Source organism: Podarcis melisellensis (genome assembly GCF_964234715.1).
Source record: "Podarcis melisellensis genome assembly, chromosome: 3".
Lineage (NCBI taxonomy): Eukaryota > Metazoa > Chordata > Lepidosauria > Squamata > Lacertidae > Podarcis > Podarcis melisellensis.
This window is the reverse complement of record NC_138530.1, coordinates 44250674-44275112: the sequence shown is the minus strand read 5'-3', so window position 1 is coordinate 44275112 and position 24439 is coordinate 44250674. Positions and strand designations below refer to the sequence as shown.

Sequence of the window (24439 nt, the reverse complement as noted above, 5' to 3'; positions counted from 1 at the left end):
AAAATATAGTGTCTCAAATAATTCTTCCCTTAGTTTAACTCCTCCACAAGGAGGGAGTTTTCTCTTTCACCCCCAGCTTTCCATCCAGAACAAGGAGGATTCTTTTTCTGCTGAAGCCTGAAAAGAATTGCCCAGGTTTTACTGCTCCATATTTCCAAATCTTTTATTAACTTGCACAACCTTTCCTGTTACTTTTCATACACTACGTTCATTAATTGTCACATCTGAACATTCATTTTACTGTACAGTTAAAACACTGCGGTACTAGTTCTCAGACGTTTTATTTGATCTCTGAAACATATGGGAGCATTTGTTTTATGCTCTTTCTTCAAAATGTAATCACTTTTTTCTGATTACATATGTTTGGCATGGCGCTTTTCCTTCGAGATGTGAAAGAAGTTTGGGCAGCCTCCAAGTCTAAACACACCCTAATTTCAAAAGCCGCAATCCTGAGGGCTTAATTCCTGTTTACTAAGGAATTAAAGACTTGTTAAACTGCATAGTTACTGAATACATCTTAGACATTTTCTATTTTCCAGTGAAAAACCCAGATAGCTCATTTAGGCTTATTGTTCTGTGTTATTAGGAATAGTTACTGGCATAATAATACCATGGGTATTATTCCTCTTCCTCTTGTGCTTCTTCTTCTCCTCATCCTCCTCCAGTCTCTGGGTATTTGCTGAATGGTTACTGAAGAAGTTGTTACAGTAACATTTAATTAAAGAGGCTCTAGTTAACCTAGAGAAGAGCAGATTAAGAAGCTACATGATACCTGAAGGACCCATGAGCTGCTGCATCACACTGTTGACTCATGTCAAGCTTGTTCCTTTTCACATGTACGTCTGTCAAGCCGGGTGTGCCTCATCTTATGTTTGTGCCGCTGGTTATACCTGCCTAAGTGTGGAACCCTGATTGACCCTTGATTATTGAAATACAAATAAAATAAGTCAAAGGTACTGTTCTAAGAATGTATTAGAAAGGAAACAAAGGATAAGCTAATAATGCTAGGTATATTCACCATCAGAAGGAAAATACACATCGGGGGGAAAATTTAGGGAGTCCAATTATGTGGGGGGGGGTTGTTTTTTAATCTATGTTAATAAATAGAGAAGACAACAAGAGATACAGTGGTAAGAACTTAATTCATTCTGGAGGTCCGTTCTTAACCTGAAACAGTTCTTAACCTGAAGCACCACTTTAGCTAATGGGGCCTCCCGCTGCTGCCACCATGCAGTTTCTGTTCTCACCCTGAAGCAAAGTTCTTAACCTGAGGTACTATTTCTGGGTTAGCGGAGTCTGTAACCTGAAGTGCATGTAACCTGAAGCGTCTGTAACCCGAGGTACCACTGTAGTAGAGATATAAATTAAGTTAATTGTTTGTTAACAAATGGAGTATAGACTTGTACTGTATATGGTTGTTGTTTTGTTTATAAGATTTATACCCGTGTCTAGTTAAAGAAGATGTAAGTGTAGAACCGTTCATTTGTCCCTATTGAAAAATATTTTGTTAGTTTTGGCTCGGATCTCCAGTCTGTTCTCCAAATCCTCTCAAATCCTAATTCTATTTTATGCAGTATTAGCTACCCGTCCCAATTTGGTGCCTGCAAATTTGGTGAGCATCCCCTCTATTCCTTCATCCAATTTCTTTATAAAGCTGTTGGACAACACCAGGCCCCAGGATAGAACCCTGTATCTCCCCAATTGTTACTTCTCCCCCCCCCTCGGGATTATGAGAAACCTCCTCCTCTCCTAGACAAGGACTTACTATCATAGATTGTCGTTATCTCTGAATACAGCCATTGTTATAAAATGATGGGAAGTGTATTTAATGTAGCAATTGGGGAAGGAGGGGCTCTTGCACACTTTCTGGTTTATCTTATTCCCCCCTCTCCATACATCACAGTCTGTTATCAGCCACCAATGAAAGGATGTGCTGTGATTAATAATACATAATACATGTGTATATGTGAAGAACAATATATTTACGAGCAGTCAAGGATTTATGAGATGAGAGTTCTGAAAAGTATCTTGCAGGAGACTCCCACCCAATTGGTTTTACTTTCCTACTTAAAGTATATTTGATGGGGAACTGTGCAGGAATATTATCTTGTGTCTTGTTTGCTGTACTATATTACAATTAGCTTGTGCCATCAGTTTTCTATTTAATTTATTTCAATGTATTGTCTCAAAGATGTTTCAAGTGTAATCAGGAGCTAATGAAATTTTATGTGAACAATATGCTGAATGTTCTCTTTGACAAAATGCTCTTGAGGGGAATAGGAATGTCCTTTTTATTTCCCGAATTTGGCTTCAATTTTATATACATGCACACAAAGAGAGACAAATATAACCAAAATTAGCTTTGGAGACTTGACACTTGACGCAGCCCACAAATAGTGTACCAGAAAACTTAGCTCATATTCCAAGAAGCAGGAGAAACATTTTACTGAATCTCAACTAGATCATACATGGCAGATCGCCCTACAACCTCTGCTTGAAAACCTTCAAGGAAGGAGAGTCCACCACTTCTTGTGGGAGTCTGTTCCACTGTTGAAAAGCTCTTACCGTCAGAATGCTTTTCCTGATGTTTAGTTTGAATCTGCTTTCTTGTAACTTGAATCCATTGGTTTGTGTCCTAGCCTCTGGAGCAGGGGGGGAAAAGCTTGCTTCATCCTCCATGTGACAGCCCTTTAGATGTGTGAACATGGCTATCATGTCTCTTCTCAGTCTCCTCTTTTCCAGGCTAAAATACCTAATTCCCTCAATCATTCTTCGTAAGGCTTGGTTTCCAGACCCTTGATCATTTTGGTCCCCCTCCTCTGCACACGTTCCATCTTATCAATATCCTTCTTCAACTGTGTGCCCAGAAATGGACTCAGTATTCCAGGCGTGGTCTGATGAAGGCAGAATAGAGTGGGACTATTACTTCCCCTAGGGCAGTGTTTCCCAACCTTGGGCCTCCAGATGTTTTTGGCCTACAACTCCCATCATCCCTAGCTAGCAAGACCAGTGGTCAGGGATGATGGGAATTGTAGTTCAAAAACAGCTGGAGGCCCAAGGTTGGGAAACACTGCCTTAGGGGGATGCAGGTGGTGCTGTGGATTAAACCAGAGCCTAGCACTTGCCGATCAGAAGGTTGGCAGTTTGAATCCCCGTGATGGGGTGAGCTCCCGTTGCTCAGTCCCTGCTCTTGCCAACCAGCAGTTCGAAAGCACGTCAAAGTGCAAGTAGATAAATAGGTACCGCTCCAGCGGGAAGGTAAACAGTGTTTCCGTGTGCTGCACTGGTTCGCCAGAAGCGGCTTAGTCATGCTGGCCACATGACCCGGAAGCTGTACACCAGCTCCCTCGGCCAATAAAGTGAGATGAGCACCGCAACCCCAGAGTTGGCCACAACTGGACCTAATGGTCAGGGGTACCTTTACCTTTTATTACTTCCCTTGACCTGGACACAATACTTCTGTTGATGCAGCCTAGAATAGCAATAGTTATTTTTGATGCTGCACCACACTGCTGACACATGTCAGCAACTCCACAATTCTATGATACTATGAAACTCCACAATTCTATGATACTATGAAACATGTTGGCTCCGTGCAACATAGGGCAGCAGAATCATATTTCCCCACCTAGTCACTTGTGCTGCCTTTGAAGGTAGGGCAGCACACTTGAAGTGGCACCTATGTACCATAATCCTAATCTCTCAAATTTCACTGCAGATTTTCCTGTGTCTTTTAATGAGGCTCTAAGCTTTGGAATTGAACTGAAAGCATGCTTCACTCTTTTCTGTGATTCCTGTTTCTCTCAGGTTGCCTGTAGGCTAACAAAGACTGGATCTCAAGGGATCTGGAACCCAGGTCCTTTCACCAGACCAGTGGCACAAACTTGAACAGAAGGACAGAGGGATGGAGGGAGGCTGAAACCAAGCAGGCACAGACCAGGGTCAAGCCTCTTGGCCCCAGTGAAGACTCTTCCCCCTCCCTCCCTCACCTGGCACTTCCAAGGCTCAAGCAGCTGGGCTCTGAGCATGGGAGGCAGCCCTGTTCAGGCTGGAGCCGACAATGAGAGGCTGAGTCAGGGGGCTTGCTGGGGGACGACAGCAGGCCCAATCACACACCACTCCCTTTTATCCCTGACCAGATGCCAACAGGTGGCAGCCAAGTTCCTCCATGGCGGGGGGCTTGTGGGGTGCCAGGTCCAGACCGAGGCCTCTGGAGGGGAGGAGAGGAGGGAGGGGGCCCAGGAGACAGAAAAGTGGGTGGGCGATCAGGCACCTTACCTGCGTTCTCATGCAGTGGAGAAAGAGGCTGACGTGGCTTGACATGGTCAATGGGGGGGATGCCCCCCAAAATTGGAGGGTAAGGGGTCTGGGCTCCTTAGAGTTGGCAACTATACACCAGACCAAAGACTTAAAATGTTTTTAAACTGTCAGCAATGACTCTTTATGTAAATGCACCTTATCAAGTAACATATAGGGAGTTGCTTCTTTGGTCTGCCCCTACCTCGAACCCTTCCTGGAGTGTGGTTAGTGTTCTCCCCAAGGCTCAATTTAGAAGTGGGATGGAAGCCTTAGGACTCACACCCAGAGATGTTTTGCTGTTCCTCAACAGCACTGAATCCAGGAGCACCCCAAAACTGTGGAGCTGCTTCTTCCAGGAGAGAACAATACCACCCAGAGCAGGCCATCTTCCCATCTCCAAGACAAAAGTCTCTGATTTTTCAGTATTCAGCTTCAGTTTATTGGGCTACACCCAATCTATGACTGCCTCCAAGCACTGGCCTAACACTTCAACTGCCTCTTCTGATTCAGTTGAAAACAGAGACAGAGCTGGTTGTCATCCACATATTGATGACACTTAACTCCAAATTTCCTAATGACTGTTCTCAGGGGGCTTCATGTAGATGTTAAATAGCATGGGGGGGGGGGAGATGGAATCCTGTGGGACACCACAGGACAGCTCCCTGGAATGGCTCTGGAGATATGAGCGGACCCACTAAAGCACAGTTTCCCCAACCCTCTGAGAGAAGCTCCAGAAGGATACTGTGGTCAATAGTACCAAAAGCCACTGCAAGATCAAGGTGAATGAGCCGAATTACACTCTTCTGGTAAAAGTCAGGCAACCAAGGCAGCTTTAATGCCATGACCAGACCTAAAGCCAGACTGGCATCTGGACCTGGGCAAGATGTCTAATTCTCTCCCCCTCTCCTCCCTGGCCAGTGGTTGGGCCCTGTTCTTTGATGGCCACCAGCTCTGGCACTGACATAGGAAGTGTGGAAGCTTTAGGGGTTGTGGTTCCTGTGTGGAAAATTTATACAGTAATTGGTTTTTTGTTTTGTTTTTGTTTTTTTACTGTCACATTTCTGTGATCTCATGCTCTCTGAAAGATTGAGCCATCAGGACTAACACAACAGATACTGCTTTTAGACTATAATGTGAGATATCATCATTCCAGTTGTGCTTTCCTATTCCCAGCTCTGTAGTATGTTCAATTGTTAGCTCGTGTAGGCTATGTAATTTAATTATTAACACAACCCCAAAGTCTATACCAAACATTGCTTTTGCATATACTTCTTCAATTCAGGATGTATTCAAGCACTCAGTGCTCAAAACTCAGATGTTCACTGTTATAGAAAGTGTGTGTGTTTGTGTTACAGCAGGCACATGGGTTTTTTTCAGCTTCAGTGTTTGATAGGTATCATACTCATGTTAAAATACTACCAACGTAATGCTACTTAAGGAAAAACCCAACTGCTGTTAGAACACTTTGACCTCTAAAATAACTGTTGCTCTTTCCTTTGAACAGAATACTGTTGAAAAGTGGGACCTGCTAATAGAAAGTCACATCAATATTAGAGGGAAATGAGATTTTTGACTGTGTTTGTTTCATCTTAAGTGGAGCAAATCTTTATGTAAAAGAGGAATTGTTTAGCATTTTACTCACGGTTTATCTCCCATGGCTTCGGAACCAATTGATAAATAACTCACTTAAAGAATTGCTTTCCCCCCACCCTCCAAAAACAAATATTGACTCATATATCAATAGTGTTGAAAACTTTGATTTAGGTGCCTTACTTTCTTAAATGTGTTTTTGGAGATCAGATTGCCCTCAGGTGCAAGCAACTAACTAGTGAAAAGAAATAGTGCTTCCTAGACATTGGATCTAGGAAAATATATGAAAAACTCAAAAGGTGTGGCGTGTGTGTGAGAGAGAGAAAGAAGACGACCATGAGTTGTCTTTATGTATGCTTGAATGAATAGATCTCTTGCAAACTTTTAACAGTCATAACATTACATTTAGAGAAGTTTTGTTCGGCATCAAACATTCTTGCATGTATCATTCTTCAGTAAACTAAGTCACTGAAACCATTGAAACCATCTATATAAACAGCTGACTTTCTTAATATGAGGAGTCATAACTGATTTTAATTGATTAACATGTTATGAGCATTATATAATTTATTTTATTTGTATTTGTATTCTGCTTTTAAACCATAATGTTCCCTCCAACCCCCCTCTTTGTTTGTCTTTTTTTAAAGAGAGCACAATCAGATGAACTTGAAAAGATAGAAAAACATGGCAAGTCAAGTAAAGAAAAGGAGAATGCCAAGTCTTTGGACAAACCTGAACAGTAAGGACCCTATGGTTGGGCATTCTATTGGGCTGCAATGCTACCTTCTGCTTTGTGGGAGAACAATTTGCCCGTGAAATTCATATAATAGATTTAAATAATACTTTTCATTAACTTCGGCAGGTTTCTTTATGAGCTGTCCCTCATTCCCAACTTCTCAGAACGAGTCTTTTGTATCCTGTTCCAGTCAACGTTTTCTGAAAGCATTTCCTCCATCCACAGCAAACTTGAATTGTTGCAGAAACTGTGTGAGGTAGGTTAACTTTGGACCATGTGATGTGAGGGTTAGATTTGCTGATATTTAATCTTTCTTGTTCAGCAATACTCATATTTCAAAAGTTTTATTTACTTTAGCTGCTCATTAAATGTGAAGGATAGCAGTCCTGCTGAATGGAACATTTTATGATTGTGCTTCAAGATCAAAGCAAATCTTAAGATTTGGCTTTCAGTCCTGAAATATAACATCACAAGTCTGTAGCCAATGCACACCAACCTCTAGAGAATAATGTACCTTCTTCCTGTGCCAAAGCAAAATCTCTTCTGTCTGTAACTGATGCTGCCTTCCCTTTAGCATTTTCTAAACAAACACTATTTGGCCTTTTCTCTTAATGTGTGTGTTAATTTTTGTAAACATCCTTTCTGTTATAATTTCTAATAATCAGATTGGAGTAATTTGGTGACATTGACATTAGCTAAACATCTTGAAACTTAACTACAATAAGAATCTATGGCTGCTATCCTATATCCATTTAATCGGGAATAATCCCCATTGAACTCAGTGGGAGTTACTGTTAAGTAGACACGTATGAAATTGTGCTACATTTCCTAAACATTCTTCTACAAATTCTTAAACATTCCTAAACATTCTTCTACAAATGTAGCAAGTATGGTCAAACAGCTCTTTGCAGCAATGTACAACTGATATTTTCAGTGCCATTTTTCTAGAAAAAGAGATATGAACACCTCCCTCGTTCTCTTATAATGGCAATGGGGCCCACCTGAGAGATGCCAGAACTCATTTCCAGTGAGTTCCAGCTGAAAAAACCCTGATTATTTGTCGCTTGCATTAAAAGTTGGTTGGTTGGCATCTGTCTGTCTTGGGAGACAATGTAGTAGTGCGCTTTTGTGGTTGAAGTCAAGCTGTTGGAAGGTTACAGTGCCTGTTCTGGCTGTAGAAACCGATACACAAGTCACATGTTTTGTTGCAGTAAAAACTCTCACCTTAACTCTCATCTCACTGCTTCACCATCATATTTCTCTGGGGTAAAAATCTAGGTTGCGTTGACTGCCCCAAAACATTTTCAGAGTGAAATGCATGCTTTTGAGGGTATTGAAACACTCCCCACTCCACACCCTATTGCTGTAGCTCTTTCTGTGATTTTTGTGTCTCTTTTTAGTCTGAAGTGCTGCTGCTTTGATGCCATTCCCCCCTGGTTAGTCATTACATTATCCCAACCAGTCTGGTACTGGCTAATGAACTTTATACTGTCATGGTACTACGTAATCAATTAGATTTGGCCATGTGCCGATATCACTGAGGAAAGCCTTTCCCTTGCCTTCATTCTGATTGGTTGGGGAAGAGGGTGCTACAAACCAACCAACCAACCAACCAATCAATCAATCAAAAAGGCCACCTTCTTTCAGGAGTCTTTCATTGGGCATTGCCTGAGGCAACTGAGTGAATACTTCCCCTCAGTCTTGCAGTACAGGGTCTGAGTAGAAAAAAGAGGTTTAGTTTGTCCTCTTTCACCCTCCCCTACTATTCTCAAGAGATCAGTAAACAGATTTCATCTAACATAATACTAATGAAGCTTTTTAGGCCTTTAAGAAGAGTTGACTTTTGTTTGCCATCCTTTTTTAGCCATCAAAAATCCAGTTGCTAAAAGTAGGGTGGCCCACCTCATTAAGAATTGTCTCTGTGTGTGTTCTTAATGAGAAACAGAAGTATAATTTTCAAAGTATAACAGAATGGCTCCATTGTTCCAGATACCTCCTTCCATCAACAGAGGATGGTTGTGGGGCTTAACCCACTATGCGGAAGCCTACGTGGTGGTGGTCTTCCTTTGTGCCAAGCATTGGTGTGCCAGGGGTTCTCTTGCTGGCTGAGTCATGCTCACACCATTGCTGCTGGTGAAGCTTATTTATCTCTCTGCTAGCAAGTGTAAGATGACTAATTTGCTAGTGAAGAGAAAACTCTTCACAACATGTATTCTGTGGTTGTTTCTTGTCAAGAATGGGAATCATTCTGTTTTTTCTGGTGCCAAATCCAGAGTTGATTGCTGCAAGTTATGTTATGGTGATATTTGCCCAGTTACTCTAATGCACATGCAGCCTTTGCACACGTCCCCTGTGGGCCTCCAATATCCCCTGTTTATGAATTTTCCCCATCACATAAAACATTATTGTGACTTTCCCCTGCTGTCAAAATCTGTGTTTTCTTTCCCAGGTACACACCTGCTATATGCCAGATAGAGCATGTACTTAGAGCTCCACCTAACATTTTCTATGGTTGAGCTGTTATATGACACCTCCAACCACTTTCTCTTGACAAAATATGGTGATGATGATGATGATGATGATAGTAATATTAATTTATTTATACCCTGCCCAGCTGGCTGGGTTTCCCTATTATATATGTGTATCTCTTGAAGAGGCATGACCTTAATGATACCAAATGATTAATAAGTACTGATATTCCTGTGCCAGGGAAGGGCAGGGGTGGTGGTAAAATTTTCAGCATTTGAACAACATTTTGGTGTTATTTTATTTGTAACCCGTGAGCAACACGGGTTGTAGTTAAGTCCTACAAAATTGTTACCATTGAGGTTTTATTGAGATAATCATAGCATGAATATGATATGCAAAAGTAAGTTACAGCATATATATTTCTTATAACAAAATAATAATTTTTTCCATTGCCATTGTCTATTATTTCTTAAATGAAACCAAATATTTCTGATGAAGAAGTTGCTCTGTATCTTGTTTTCTCAGACACTGAAGAATGGCTCAGGAGTTATGCAGGTCTTAAGTTTGGTCCTTGCTTTTGGGAATTACATGAATGGTGGAAACAGGACAAGAGGACAAGCAGATGGCTTTGGGTTAGACATACTTCCCAAACTGAAAGATGTCAAGAGTAGCGTAAGTTTGGTTCTTTTCAGTTGTTGTAAAACTTAATATTGTATTCTTTAGCTCATAGATTCCCTGTGGTTACCTCAGTCATTAAATAAATGATTGATCACATCTGTTATGTATATGGTCCTTAAAATCTTGTTACCATACTGTTGTTTTTTTAAAAAATAATAATTTTTATCACATTTTCAATTTTTACATTTCATTATAGCCATCCATTTTAGCCATCCATTCAACTTCTTCCCTCCCTTCCCTTCCAATGTTCTTTTAATTTACCCACCATTCCTGCATATTTTTATATATCTAATTCAGTTCTCCCATCGTACATCCCTTTTAAATATGTTATACTGTTGATTTTTCCTTAATACTGCCAGCATTTTCATCTGTACACAAATATTTACTACACACTCAGTGAAAGTTTTCCACTCTAAATAACTGTGATTCTTGCTCTCTAATTCTGCTTGCTAGACCTGCTAACTCTGCATATTCTATCATCATAGGTTACCAGTCCTCCTTGCTAGGGACCTCCCTCACCTTCCATTTTTGGGCTAATAGGATCCGAGCCACTGTTGTTGCATACATAAATGTCTGAACCATTCCTAACAGAAATGCCTCTGGGGTTTTGGGGGGAATTTTGTTTTAAACATTTTTTTCCATCTCATTATATATCACCTCCCAATATTCTTTAACTTTTTTTGCATGCCCACTACATATGAAAAAGCCCCTTCCATGTCTTTACATTTCCAACACAAATTCAATTCCACTTTATAGGTTTTAGCTAGTCTACTTGGGGCTAAATACCATCTATGAATCACTTTCATGTAGTTCTCTTTCAACATGTAACATGCAGTGAATTTCTTTCTTCCAGACTTTCTCCCAGAGGTTTAATTCTATTGTATACCCTATATCAATTGTCCAGTGGGTCATTGAGGCTTTAACCAGCTCATCTTTTGTTTCCCATTCCAATAGTAGCTTTTTAGACAATAATTTTTCCTCTTTCAGATTGTGAGCTTTGGTCCAAAAATGCATTGTTTTCATACTTTTAGATAACCAAATGTTTCAGAGATTCCGTCAACAGTACACTTTCTATGTTTTATTGCATTCAAACTCTTCTTCCCACCATTTATATATAAGATAATGGTGATAGTGCACATATACATGGTCAGACCTTAATACATGTATCCCTCATGAATAAAAAAAATTCCTTCCAGTAGCACCTTAAAGACCAACTAAGTCAGTTCTTGGTATGAGCTTTCGTGTGCATGCACACTTCTTGTGTATCTGAAGAAGTGTGCATGCACACGAAAGCTCATACCAAGAACTGACTTAGTTGGTCTTTAAGGTGCTACTGGAAGGAATTTTTTTTGTTTTGACTATGGCAGACCAACACGGCTACCTATCTGTCCCTCATGAATGTATCTAATTAACAAGAATTATATCAAAAGTTTGGCTAATCTAGCAGGTTCTCTTTTTTTAATTAGCAAGAAATCAGAAACAGGTAGAAAGACGTTAAGTAGTTGTTCTCTCAGGATAACCTTATGTGAACAAGCTCTTAATTGCTTATAAGATTGTCTACAAAGCATAGAAAGCATTTACAAATAGGAAAAAGTCTTAAGGATATAATTATATATCACATGTACCCTTGGAAGCAAGTAGAAGAGATTTGAATGCTAAGTAACACTGCAAATTGCAAAAAAAAGTAACTTGATGAATTTTGTTGCAGGATTCATTTTTCTAGGAAGCTTCCCATCTTGATCATTGATTGGTCCCATCCCATTGCTGATGTCAGTTACTGAAATACAGTCTTTTAGCATTGCATCACTTCAAGACTGTTGAGAAAGGCCAGGAATACATACTGGAATGAAGCATTTCTTTCTATTTGGCCACTTTGAACACTAATTGGTAATGTCTGAAGTGACCAAAGACAATGAAACAAATACTAGCCAAAAATTATCAATAGTCAACTAGGTGTCAAATTTCCCTTAATACTAGAAATAAGTCTATAAAAGTAGAAGAGTGAAAAGGCCCCCCAATTGTGATTTTTGATGTTGGGAACAATTCTGCATGCAGCAGAATGACTATGAATGGCTGAAAGCGTAAGAAATGGTGTTCAGGTGTGAGTATGTATCCTCTGTGGGGCTTCACATTGGACAACAGACACTAAGGTCCCATCCATTCTGAAGTGGATCTGGATCAAGCTACTGAGAGGCTTACAATTCATGGAATGTGGCAACTCGCATCATCACTGCACACCAGAGGCTGGCAGACAATACCATGCTGTAGCCTTCAGACTCCAGCACACTGATGTTGGCAGTCCAGCACACTGATGTTGGCATTGTTTGATGTGAAGGCTTAAGTAGCTCCGTGATACAATGTCAAAAAATGCCAAATAAATTGGATTCATTTATACTTGCTGTGTCCACAGCACACTTCTTGAAATTTCAGAACATGCATTAGGGCAGTGTTTCCCAACCTTGTGCCTCCAGCTGTTTTTGAACTACAACTCCCATCATCCCTGACTAGCAAGACCAGTGGCAAGGGATGATGGGAATTGTAGTCCAAAAACAGCTGGAGGCACAAGGTTGGGAAACACTGCATTAGGGATAACTTATGAAAATGACAACCCTCCTTTTCTACATAGTGAAAGTTGTACTGAAATTGTTGTGTTTTATCATTACATCTGCATATTTTCCAAAATGAATCTGTATTGAACTTTGAATTTCATGCAGGTTCCTTTATTAGTGATCCTAAATTAAATTGTTGTGCTTTTTCTTTTCTTTTTAAGAAAATAAGAAAGGTTATTCTTAGACCATTGTTCCATCTTGCCCAGAAATTCTCAGGGAAATTTACAAGCAGGGCATAATGGAGAATGTTATCCGATGTTTGTCACTAGTAAGAGGAGGTATAGTGCCTCTAAATTGGCCAATGTTTTAACTGTCTTGGCTAATAGGCTTTGACTGAGTTTTCCTTAATGTAGTTGTCTAATGCTGTATCTATGCATAAAGGTAAAGGGATCCCTCACCATTAGGTCCAGTCGTGACTGACTCTGGGGTTGCGGCGCTCAACTCGCTTTATTGGCCGAGGGAGCCGGCATGCAGCTTCTGAGTCATGTGGCCAGCATGACTAAGCCGCTTCTGGCGAACCAGAGCAGCGCACAGAAATGCTGTAGGCTTAGTGGTTAAGACCACAGCACAACCCGCGTCCCTTATCTATGCATCGTGACCACCATAACATCCTGTGGCAATGAGTTTCATAAACTATGTGTGTGATTTGCATGAAGAAGTACTTTGTTTTGTCCTCTTTAAACATATTGCCAACAGTTCTTTGGATAACCTGCCCTCAAGCTCCAGCATTTGTTTCCTATTAATTGCATTACTGTTCAGTTATAAACAGTATCCAGTGGTTTAAGTTGAAGCAGACATAGTTCAGAAACTTTCAGTTTAAGGAATCATTAATAGAGTTTTACATTCTGTCCATTGGTATCCCTATCATCATTGATTTCTCTGCCATTGCCCTTTACTATCGGAAAATAACAGCTAGATATAGATGAAACAAGGGATAAAAGAAAAGACTGTACAGATGTCCTCATATTTTGGGCATTCAACACTCCCTTTAATTTTCTGTTCATATACATGCAAGATTGGACTCTATTTCCTTTAATCCTGATTTAATATGTCAGCTCTTGCTTCTCTGCTAACATAGCTCTGAGTTATAATGCTCTTGTCCTCTTCCTAAGTTTCCTTCACCTTCTAGTTTAATGGTTTACCAACTGTATAAAAAATAGAAATGATTCGCAAAAATTGGATAAATTTTATTCACAATAGCTTCATTATTTAATTTTGCCCCGTACAGGACAACAGCAGAAGTCTTCTGTCATATATCGTATCATATTATTTGCGTAATTTTGATGAGGTAGGTATAAATTTCTCCATTTTAACTTATTTTGGTTTGGTTTTCTTGCTTCTGTCACTGAAGCTTAATTCACTGTCTTCTAGTGGTTTAAGTGTGACAGTATGCTCTGCATATAGCTTTGATTGACCATTATCTGCTAGGAATGTGGATATGTTTTTGAGGTGAAATGTTGTTGCTGTTGTTATGGTTATTAGATTAGATTTCTAACCCGCTCTTCACCCTAAGGACCCAGAGTGGGTTACAACAGTATAAAAATACAATAAGCAAAATAACATGTTTTTTTTAAAAGAAAAACTACCAGAAGGGTAGATTGAAGCTTACCCCTCAGTGGCGTCAGAGACATCTGCCAAAACAATCCATTCAAGATTGTACATGCCATCTACAACAAAAACTAATACTTCACAATCATGCATAAAAAATTGCATACACTGAAATTAGAATTGGAAATTGCAATCTCATGTTACTCTGGGATATCCATATTTTTGAGAAGGCAACAGTACTAGCTCAGGCCTCCTTCCCTGAGAAAATGTGTACATCATTTTTGCAGAAATGAATCTGGAAATAAATATCAAGTCATATTACTACTGGGCTTAATGGGCACAGGGAGCTTCGGTTCATCTTTCAACGCAGGGATGAGAAAGCTGTCTCTTCCCTCTCTTCAGAGGTTGTTAGCCCAATGGTCAGGGATAATGGCTGTTGTAGTCCAACAACATCTGGATGGCTACAGGTTTCTAGTCCCTGTTCTTGTGTAACTATGCCCTGGTCTCCATCTGCTTTACAGCTGGAAAAATACAGCTATCCCACTCATCTTGAGGCTCCGGCCACTTTACTCTACTTTTTACCTTTTTAAATATAGTTGGAGACTAGTTCATCTTTTCCACAAGCACACAATGAGCTACCAAGTGTTATTGCCCATTTGCTTGTTGGATTCCATTTATCTGGTATTAACAAGCCTGTACCTTGACTGCTTAGATACTATATTTGCTTTAATAAGTAGGTGTTAAAAGTTGAGCTCATACCTCAGTTGCAAATATTTTAATATTATTTATTTTATGCTTTGTCAGGATGCTGGAAAAGAGCAGTGCATCTTCCCTCTTCCAGAGCCACAGGACCTTTTTCAAGCTACTCAGTTAAAATTTGAAGAGTTTCAGAAGGATCTCCGCAAACTTAAAAAAGACTTGCGAGGTACGTGTTTGCAGTCCCTTTTGAGAAACATTTAGAAGATTTCTTTCTGTGTATCTAAAGTTTGAAAGATATGATGCCCATAAAGCCAAATGTATGTCACAGATATGAATAAAAGCCTTCAAGTGAATGTTATCAGCAATTGATTGCAAAACCAAGCTTCTGCAGAAGAGAAAACAGTTATTCTACATAACTTATGTGGTTTGTCTTGAGAAGGTGAATGGGCTGTGAGGGAAGTCATCATTTGGAATTTCTGACATATCACGTAGAAAATCTGAAATAACTTGCACAGAAAGCATGGCACAATATTTAAGAACACAGAGCTTAATATATAAATTGTTATAAGTGCCAGAGTATTCTTGATGGGCTATTTAGGCTGCAGTCCTGGAAATAAGTTCTGCTGAACACAGTGGAGCTAATTTATGAGTTGACATGTATAGGATTGTTCTGTTAATCTAGCTCTCCAAAGCAGCAGGATGGTCTTAAACCACGACATATATTCAACAAGACAGATGTTTATTTAACCATAGACAGTTGCTAATATTCTTGTCTTGGTGGCTGAACATGTCATTACAAGATGAATCTGATTTGGTAGATATATTTCAGACAGGTTTCAGACCCGGTTTGGAACTGAAACTGCCTTTGTTGTTCTCTTGGAATTCTTAGCGGCTTTTGATACCAATGACCATGATATCTGTCTGAGATGGCTGTTGGATATAATGCTTTGAAATGGTTCTGCTTTTCCAATTCCAGAAGCTGGTGTTGGATCCTTTAAGAAATGTTCTTCAGAGTCCCACAATTAAAGATCCTGGTGGATTTTTATTTTAAGTGTTCAGTAAGCACTGAAAGTTCAGGAGGGATAGGGGGCTGTCTGACCTCACTTGGAAGGGAATTCCAGAAAATTGGACCCACAATGCTGAAAGCACAGCTCCTTGTGGATTCAAGCCAAGTATATGAGCCATGGGGACCACTAATAGAGGCTCCCCTGAAGTACACAGTGATTGAGCAGGGCTATAAAGCATCAGATATCCTGGACCTTGTATTAAGGACCTTGTAAATTAAGACTCACCTGCCAACCTAGCAGTTTGAGAGCACATCAAAGTGCAAGTAGATAAATAGGTACTGCTCTGGCGGGAAGGTAAACAGTGTTTCCGTGCGCTGCTCTGGTTCGCCAGAAGCGGCTTAGTCATGCTGGCCACATGACCCGGAAGCTGTACGCTGGCTCCCTCGGCCAATAAAGCGAGATGAGCGCCGCAACCCCAGAGTCGTCTGTGACTGGACCTAATGGTCAGGGGTCCCTTTACCTTTTTTAATTAAGACTATTAAGAGTCGTGAAGCTGCCCCTGTAGCATGTGGGCAGCCAGTGCAAGCTTTGGAGCACAAGTAGTGTCTGTCCCCAACAAGCCTCACCGCAGCATTTCACATCAGCTAGAGCCTTGGGATGAGGCCCAAGAGTCACCCCACCTTGCAATAATCAAGTTCTGAGATTGCCATTATTAATAGAGATTTCCCCTGCTTCTCAGTTGTACAAGCCAATCTGAAACCGTGCAGTATCTCTCGGTTGCTTCTGGCTTAATATAATGCTGGTCCTGCACATGACAGTCAAGCAATGTCATTCTAAATGGAGACTGGTGATTAAGGTTGCAAGATAAAGCTCTTAAGAGTCACAAGCAGTTGGAAAAACATGACATGAGTTTCTTCTCACATGAGGAAACAATTTTCTGAGGTTTTCAAAGCAGCAAATTTAGCATGGCATTAAAGCTAGTGCAATTTGACTTGACGAAAAGAATCCTTTTAATGGCTTTAGCTGAATTTATCGATGGCTTTTGCAAGTTTTATAAACCATTGGATGCTCATCTTAATAGCTGAATACACTTTTTGTGGGGAGGGAGGGTTCCGAATAACTTTAAAACTAAACAGATATGTACTCTTACTCCCCATTCCCCACCATATATCTCTTTCTTACTTGCACAAACACAGATTCCTTGCATGTACATAGACGCTCAAGCATACTCTTATTTTCCTCATGCATATTGTCATATATGCTCCTTGCCATCAGTTTTCTTTCTTTATGGCCCTTCCTGCTGTGACAGCATAGGACAGTGAACAACACAGAAGGATAATCAAGCAATAATTAAAAACATCTAAAAATACATCTCTAAAAGAAAGAAACAAAAAAACACAAAAACAATGCCAGCTGCTGAAATTTTGGTTGAGATTCATATCTGAAAAGTCTGACTAAACAAATATGTCTTCAGTTTGGGTCTAAACGTCATCAGTATGAGGGGCAGAGGCATCTTCTTGGGGAAGGTGTTCCATAGATGGGGCACTGCCATGGAGAAGGCCTTGTCACACGCTGTCTCCCCTGAGCTAGTAAAACTTACATCCAGAGGCCTGGATCCGACCTAGCCCTACACAAACGGAAGAATCCTTCCATTCATGAAGGGAACTGGGATCGAGCAGGGGCTCCTGCTCAAGTTCATGGGTGAAGCAGCATTTTTTGCCCATCTCCCCTTTCCCTGCAGCTACCTACATGCCTCTCATTCTGCTCCAGAAATTCATCCAACCTTCTGGAACAGATTTTCAAGGGGCAGAGGGGGAAGGATAGATCAGTAAAACCCCGCGCTTCCCTTCTGCTTGTAGTCAGAGGCACTGTGCATCTGAATACTAGTTGCTGGGAATGACAATTGAGGAGAGTACTGTAGCACTCCAGTCCTGCTTGCAGGCTTCCCATAGGCATCTGGCTGGCCATCATGAGAACATCTTGACAACCTGCTTTCCCCAGGGAGGCTCACCTAGCACCTACGTTACGCATCTTTAGGCACCAGGCAAAGCATTCCTCTTCTCCCAGGCCTTTAGCTAATTAAATGCTTGGCTAGATGGGCCTTTGGCTTGATCCAGAAGGGCTCCTCTTATGTTCATTTGTACATCCTGTGAATGGAAACCCTGCCCGCCTGATGATCCTGACAGTGGAAGTTGGGTTAAGATGTAAGCCATAAGCTTTATCCTAGCTCCAGACACTTATCCAGCACCTTTTAGTTCCTGATTTGTGGGCAAATCCATGCTGAGACCGACAGGAAATTTCTTCAACTGAGTCATGAGCAAGGAGGACCATACCACTTCTGTGTCTTGTATCCCACGTTTAGTAGTAGAAAGCTTAACTTGTTTGGTAAGGCTCGCAAAGGGAGGACAACGACAAGACCAAAAATAAGATAGGGACAAGTTCATAGGGTCCATGGAAGAGCTAGCACTGAACCAGTCTGAGAGTCATCTATCTGCTCAGATTCTAAATCAGACTTTTCATTGAGACCTAAGTATAAAACTGTTGGTTTGTACTTCTCTCTCCACAACTGAGAAAATAAGAATGACTATATTAATGAGCAAAGTTGGTGTACAAAATAATTTCCAAAGTGGTATACCTGCACCGCTTATTTCCCAGTAATTGCTGGGTGTAACGTGCATTTGTTTCTGCCCTTCCAAATCTAATCATGCAATGTGATTGCTATTTCCTCTGAAATTCCTACCTATATTTTGAAAGTTGTGCTACATAAAAACGGAGCAACAGCTAGCTTGTGGGGCTACATCTGACTGTCTCAGCGTATTAGCAATCTGTGGGAAATCATGCTAACTTAAAACTATTTTTATAATAATGTAAAATGTTTTCTTTATGGTGTGTAATCAGAATGATAAGCTTGGGTGCACATGTGCTTAAAAGGGAAAATTTTGTGGGGATAGATTGTTTTTATATATGTTTTCAGGATGATTGCACAGGTTCCTTCTTTTTATTTTCCCTGTTTGTTTTAAGAGCAGTACTGTGCACTGGAGACTGCTAATACTGGCATGAGGGGGAACTTCAGAGGTATTATGTAAAGAAGATGCAATTTTAGACGTTCAAAAGAGCATATTGGGGTATTTCTTCTATTTTAGAGCACGAATTTCAGGTCCAGTTTTCATAACTATGTAACATTTCACTAATCATTCTGTTCTGCTGCCCCCAATTTCTTCTGCCCTTGTTTTAAAGCATTATGTGGCTGGACATTAATCTGTTATGTACCAGACACTCTAATAAACAAAGGACCCGAGACAGCTTGGGATTTTATTAATATATCTACTGGTTCGGCTCCATCAATTGCTCCCCAATTTCACAGCTCTCCAGGATTCTCAGTTTAGCCTTTCTCAGTTCAGTGACATATAGTTTGTTAAGCAACCTGATCTGCTTTTGATCTCTCCGGGCTGTCAGCAGACCTCCTAGATGCAGTCATGTCGAGTAATAACTTTCAGTAACTCTGTCATTCCACACTTGAAATTTTAGCACTTGCTACAATACTTAAATCAACTTGCTTTGTTAAAGAGAAAGGCTGCTACTGCATTGGAATGATACAGGAGAATTTTAAGTTTAGGACTTTGTGTCAACTCCTGCAGGGTTCCCCACCCCTCGCATCTTAGCGTTTGTTGAAGATATTGCTGAAATGAGTATATATTCAAGTCCCAGTACTTTTGGCTGCAGTTCCACTACTTTCAATCATTGAAAAAAGTATAATGACTTTCTGTCATTGAAAAAAGTATATTTAGGCACATTGGAAGATGTTCCATTGCAAACTATTTCTTTTTTTTTAAAAAAAAGGCTCCAAAATTGATTAGGAGCATAATCAATGAGCATAGATAAAACTAGATCAGGGATTTCCAGTGTGGTGTCTGGGGGCTCATATGCACCAACAGGTGCTTACCTGGTGCTCACATGTTCTCCTGTCCCACACCCACTCAAAGTAGGCTTGAAAGAAACATTTTATTATAGCCAATAGGTTGTGGGGTGTGTGTGTTGCTCACAATAGGTTCTCTAGTTTGCTGTTGTGCCCACACAGACCCAAAAATGTGCTGATCCTTGGACTAAATTGTGACTAGTCATGTGGATATATTAATGTATGACATAATTGCAGCTCAGCACTGCCACAGTTCAACAGTTGAAACCCCATCTGCAACAGGGGGTGTAACATTTTCAGCTACTGGGTGTTCATGCATGGAGGTAGAATAGGCTACTGGGTGTGCATGGAGGTGGAATAGGCTACAGAGGGATATCATCCTCTTTCCAGAAACACGGATTTGCTGTCTTAACAAGTTCACAGGGGTGTGGATCTTGCTTAGTAAAAAGAAGACTTTGGGTGACATTACTGCAAACACATCACACTGATTGTGTGGATTGGTCCAGTATACATTCAGATGCAGTTTACAATGAAAAATTAAGTTCACCAGTTGTGCATTGAAGATGCTGGATTGAAATGTAAGCAAAGACTCTTCTATAAAGGAATGGCTTTCCTTCTCTACGTCTCCATCTGCCCCCTTCATGTTCATGCAGAAATCTGTGCACTAGAATCAATTAAAAGACAGTAAGGGTAATCCTGACACAGTCAGACACTTAAACATGCTTATGTTTCTGTACCCATTTTGTAGTGGTTTACAATTTTGGTATAACCTCCATAGACATATCACTTTTGCATTATGCTATGTACTTTTCACCGTTTTTCTAAGTGTTCTCCATTCTTCTTCTAGAAATGACTTCAGTCCTGTAATAACTGATTTCTGTGTGTGTTTTAAGGAGGGAAAGTCATTTTTATAGCTGAGAGGTGGTGTGTCAGATAAACTTCAGACCTCAGAAATACAAAACAATCTTCCTAGATCTGACCAGTTGCATTCTGGCTCACCCAGAGCAGACCCAGGTCAGTAGTTCCTATAGAGGTTGATGCAGACTTCTTGTCAGGAGCCCTCCTGCTGCTGCTTTTCGTGTCGTGCTGAGTCCATGTCACTTTGACATGGGCTGCCTGCATGTAAGAGTACTTTAAGGCTATGGTCCTGAAGGCTAATGAACTACAACCCACATACACTGCTAATATTGACATAATTCATTTCAAGGTAATAGGACTACTCAACTCAACAGTGGTTTTCATGACCGCTGCTTAAAAACCTCTTAGGATTTCCACGTAAAACATTGCTGTGGCAAGCTAATCATTAGTGCTGCACCCACATACTTCAGTAGCCTGTGCAAACATTGCTGAAAGGGTTAATTGACTGAAACATCACTGCATGCAGACTCCTAAACCTAAACCATATGTAAAATAAAGCCAGGATTTCAGTCAATCTGTGAGTCATGTTTTACTGTCCTTAAAACTCCAAACAAGGAGCTGTCTGTAGAGGCTTTTGAAGCTTCAACAGTCCTTAGCATAAGTCCTAACAATACCAAAAAAATAAATAAAAGAAAATTGAGAGGTCTTTCTCTTCTCATGGAAAAGTGTGCAATTCAGATAAACCTGGCTTCGTTTCCCTGCATTAAATTTGAACTCCCTTTAAAGTTACCGACTTCAAGCATTTCTATATGACTCTGCAGTACTCAGATCAGATGGCGTTTCTCTTTCCAGGAATATGTAAGACCTATATCCCTAATATATTTCTGAAAATAAATTTGGGGGAACTTTTCAAAGTACCCAAATAAGAAGTGCTCACCATTTTTCTCACTGTCTAACCGAAAGGGCAGATTCTTCAAATGTGAGCAAATTTGGATGTATATTTGTAGACTTATACCCAGATGCATGACATCTGACATATTATGAATTATGGCATGCACCCCTCAACCTACAAAATTAAGCTGAAATATGACTGAATGCCATGAATATCAAATCAGAAATTTACCTTGATCATATGTTTGTTCAGCTCTTGTCTTTTGACTGATTCACAAATAGTACAATTGTATGCATATTTCTTTTGAAATAAGCCTCCATAAATTCAGTGGATCTTACTCCCTAGTAAATGGGTTTAAGACTGGAGGCAAATTAATACCTTGCACAGTTTTTTCTCATTGGATGAATGTGGATTTTCACAGAATCCAATACTGCATTTAAAGTATCAACATCTTGGCAAATTAGCTGATATTCTTCCTGTGCTGACAGTGGTCCAGGTATCATGGAATGTTGCTTAACCATCATTCATTGCTGTGTGCATTGGCTAGAAACAATACAGATTATATCTATATGCTGATCATTTAATTATGGTTAAGTGTTTTTAAAGACTGATGATTTTATTGGCGTTTTCTTATAAATATTTCAGTCTTGTGCAAATAACTTATTTTTTTAATGTGGTCTATAATTTTGTTAATTAAAATAAAATGAATGTAACACTGCATCTGATTGCCTTCTTCCATAAATTGTAGTAGAGCATTGTTTTCTGAAACCTGATAGTGAAACATAGGCTCAGTTCACAGGCAATGCTAAACCATGGTTTAGCAGAATTGAGCCTGAGCAAACCTCTGACTCGTAGTTCCCCATCCTTTCTCATCCCACATGGCTGGGAGAAGCATTTGGTAGCATTTACCTTCATGTTCATAGCTTAATGTTATATATGAACCAGAGATTGTGGTTTAAATTAAAAGTCTGGTCACTCTCTAAGCAAGCTAGTAACCCACTTAACCTTATGATAAATATGTGCTTATTACTTCTTACACATAAAGAATTGTGCCTGGGATGGTAGTGGATAGAAGGCTTTTGTTTTGCCTGCTGGTGGCAGCTATTCACACTGGTTTGCTGTAGGGGAGGATACAGGTTTGAGGTAAGGATAAGCTGCAGATGACCTAAACTTCAAAGCAGTCATGAAATGTGATTATTTGCTAGGAGCCACCAGCTGAGAATAACCAAAACATATATGTTAGCTTCTTGAAACATTTGGAATATATTTGCAAGATTCTTTTCTGGGATCTGCAAGGCCTTCTTGAGCATTTTGAAGATGAAAACTATTTTTCATTAGGAATATAAGAATAGCCTTCTGGGTAAGACCAATGCCTTCTAGACCAGCATTCTGTTCTGACAACAGACAACTGTAGGAAGCCCACAAGGAGGAAATGAACTAAGGAATATTTCCCTGCTCATGACTGCAGGCAACTGCTGTTTAGAAGCATACTGTTCTGATAGTGCATGGGCTATCATAACTACCAGCTATTGATAGCCTTACTAATCATGGATTTGTCAAATCTTATACACTTCTATCACACACCCTACACACTCATCTTTTTCTTCTAAATTAAAAATCCCTAAATGTGGTAAGCTTTCCTTAAAGAGGAGTTATTCCAGCTCTCAGTCATTTGGAGAAGATATAGAGTATCCTTTATCATTACTGTACTATGCCATAGCTGCCACAAAAAATAAGCACATAAAGCATTTTGGTTTTGCCTGAAGACACAACAAAAGTCAGAGACCACATAGTCTATCAAATGAAGTTTATATTGCACTGCAGCTCTTGCACTTGCTGTGAAATTGACCTAGCATTGCATTTGTTTAGGCACTGAGCCTATGAACACTTAAGTATATTTTTAACTTTGTAAGCATGAATGGTTTCATTGAGGTCAATAGAATTCACATGGTAGTATAGTTAAGCATGTTTACAAGTGTGTGTGATCTGAGCCTTGGTAAATTACTGTAGCCGAGTAGTCAATTCCACAAAGTTTAGAAATATGGTTTACTTTGCATATGTGTATATATTTTATGAGACTACTTCTCTTAGACAGATGTAAGTTTTGTTTTTAAGTTTCCTACCAGGCAGTAAATGTTGGTTAAACTTTTTTTTTTTTTAAAAAGTGCAATTATTCACATTTCTTACAGTCTTGTCCACAGATACCAAACCTAGGCCCCAGGAATCTGAATAGACTATGGTCATTGGGTTGCATCCAGTGGTCGTGGTAAACTAGTGGAAAGCACTTTCACACACACTTTCACACACACAAGTAAAGGCATCTAATTTTCACCAGTCCTCATGCTTTAGGCCTCCATTCTACATTCCATACTGTTTCAGTGCTGAAACAGTATGGAATGTAGAATGGAGGCAGGAGGATTGGTGAAAATTACAATGGCTTATTTTGACATGTAGGTGAATCAGTGTGGCATAGCTCTGTCTCTCTCTCCATCCATGCCATGTTCCTGAGAGTTCCTATTCATAGTAAAGTGGCACTGACTGTGCCAATCCAAAACGGGTCTGACACTATTTCAGTTGAATTTGCATGTGATTGCATAACAGTCATAAAAGCTTGCTGGAGCCAACAGTTCGTGGGATCAGATGTAAGTGCCAATACTGGGGCTTAAGTCTGTTTGTAATGAATCTCATTCTAATGCAGTGTGTTACTTCAATTTTCAGGATGTGAGACAGAAGCGGGCAAAGTTTGCCAGTTTTCATTAGAAGAACACATCCAGCCTTTTAAAGACAGCATGGAGAAATTCATTAGTCAAGGTAAATAATGAGGTGCCACTGAACCTTTCCAAGATTTATCAAAAGAAGGTTATGGAAACAATGTTTCGACATGGTGAATAAAGAGTCTATTTTGAAACCACAGATATGTGTAGATTAGCTCAATCAATTGGCATTGCATTTCAGAACACCTCTACCTGTTCTGTGTTCCATTTCTAAATGATAGTAGAGGCAGTTTTTGACTTTTAAATATATATTTCTGATGAGTTCATATTCTGTGTAGGAAACAATTTCCTAACATTTGTTTCTTGACAATTTCATAAAGCTGGAAGCTGAAGCTGTGCTTTGACTTGTCTCCAAATACATGGT

General features: G+C 40.0%; 1 protein-coding gene across 1 annotated transcript in view; it reads left to right on the top strand.

Annotated features, from left to right (window-relative positions):
• FMN2 (formin 2) overlaps positions 1-24439 on the top strand; it is a 146400-nt gene that overhangs the window by 93356 nt on the left and 28605 nt on the right. Inside the window, exons 9-14 of the mRNA XM_081905781.1 lie at positions 6537-6628; positions 6752-6881; positions 9620-9766; positions 13610-13669; positions 14734-14854; positions 24020-24112. Coding sequence (XP_081761907.1) covers positions 6537-6628; positions 6752-6881; positions 9620-9766; positions 13610-13669; positions 14734-14854; positions 24020-24112 — 643 coding nt within the window. The remainder of the gene's footprint in view (positions 1-6536; positions 6629-6751; positions 6882-9619; positions 9767-13609; positions 13670-14733; positions 14855-24019; positions 24113-24439) is intronic.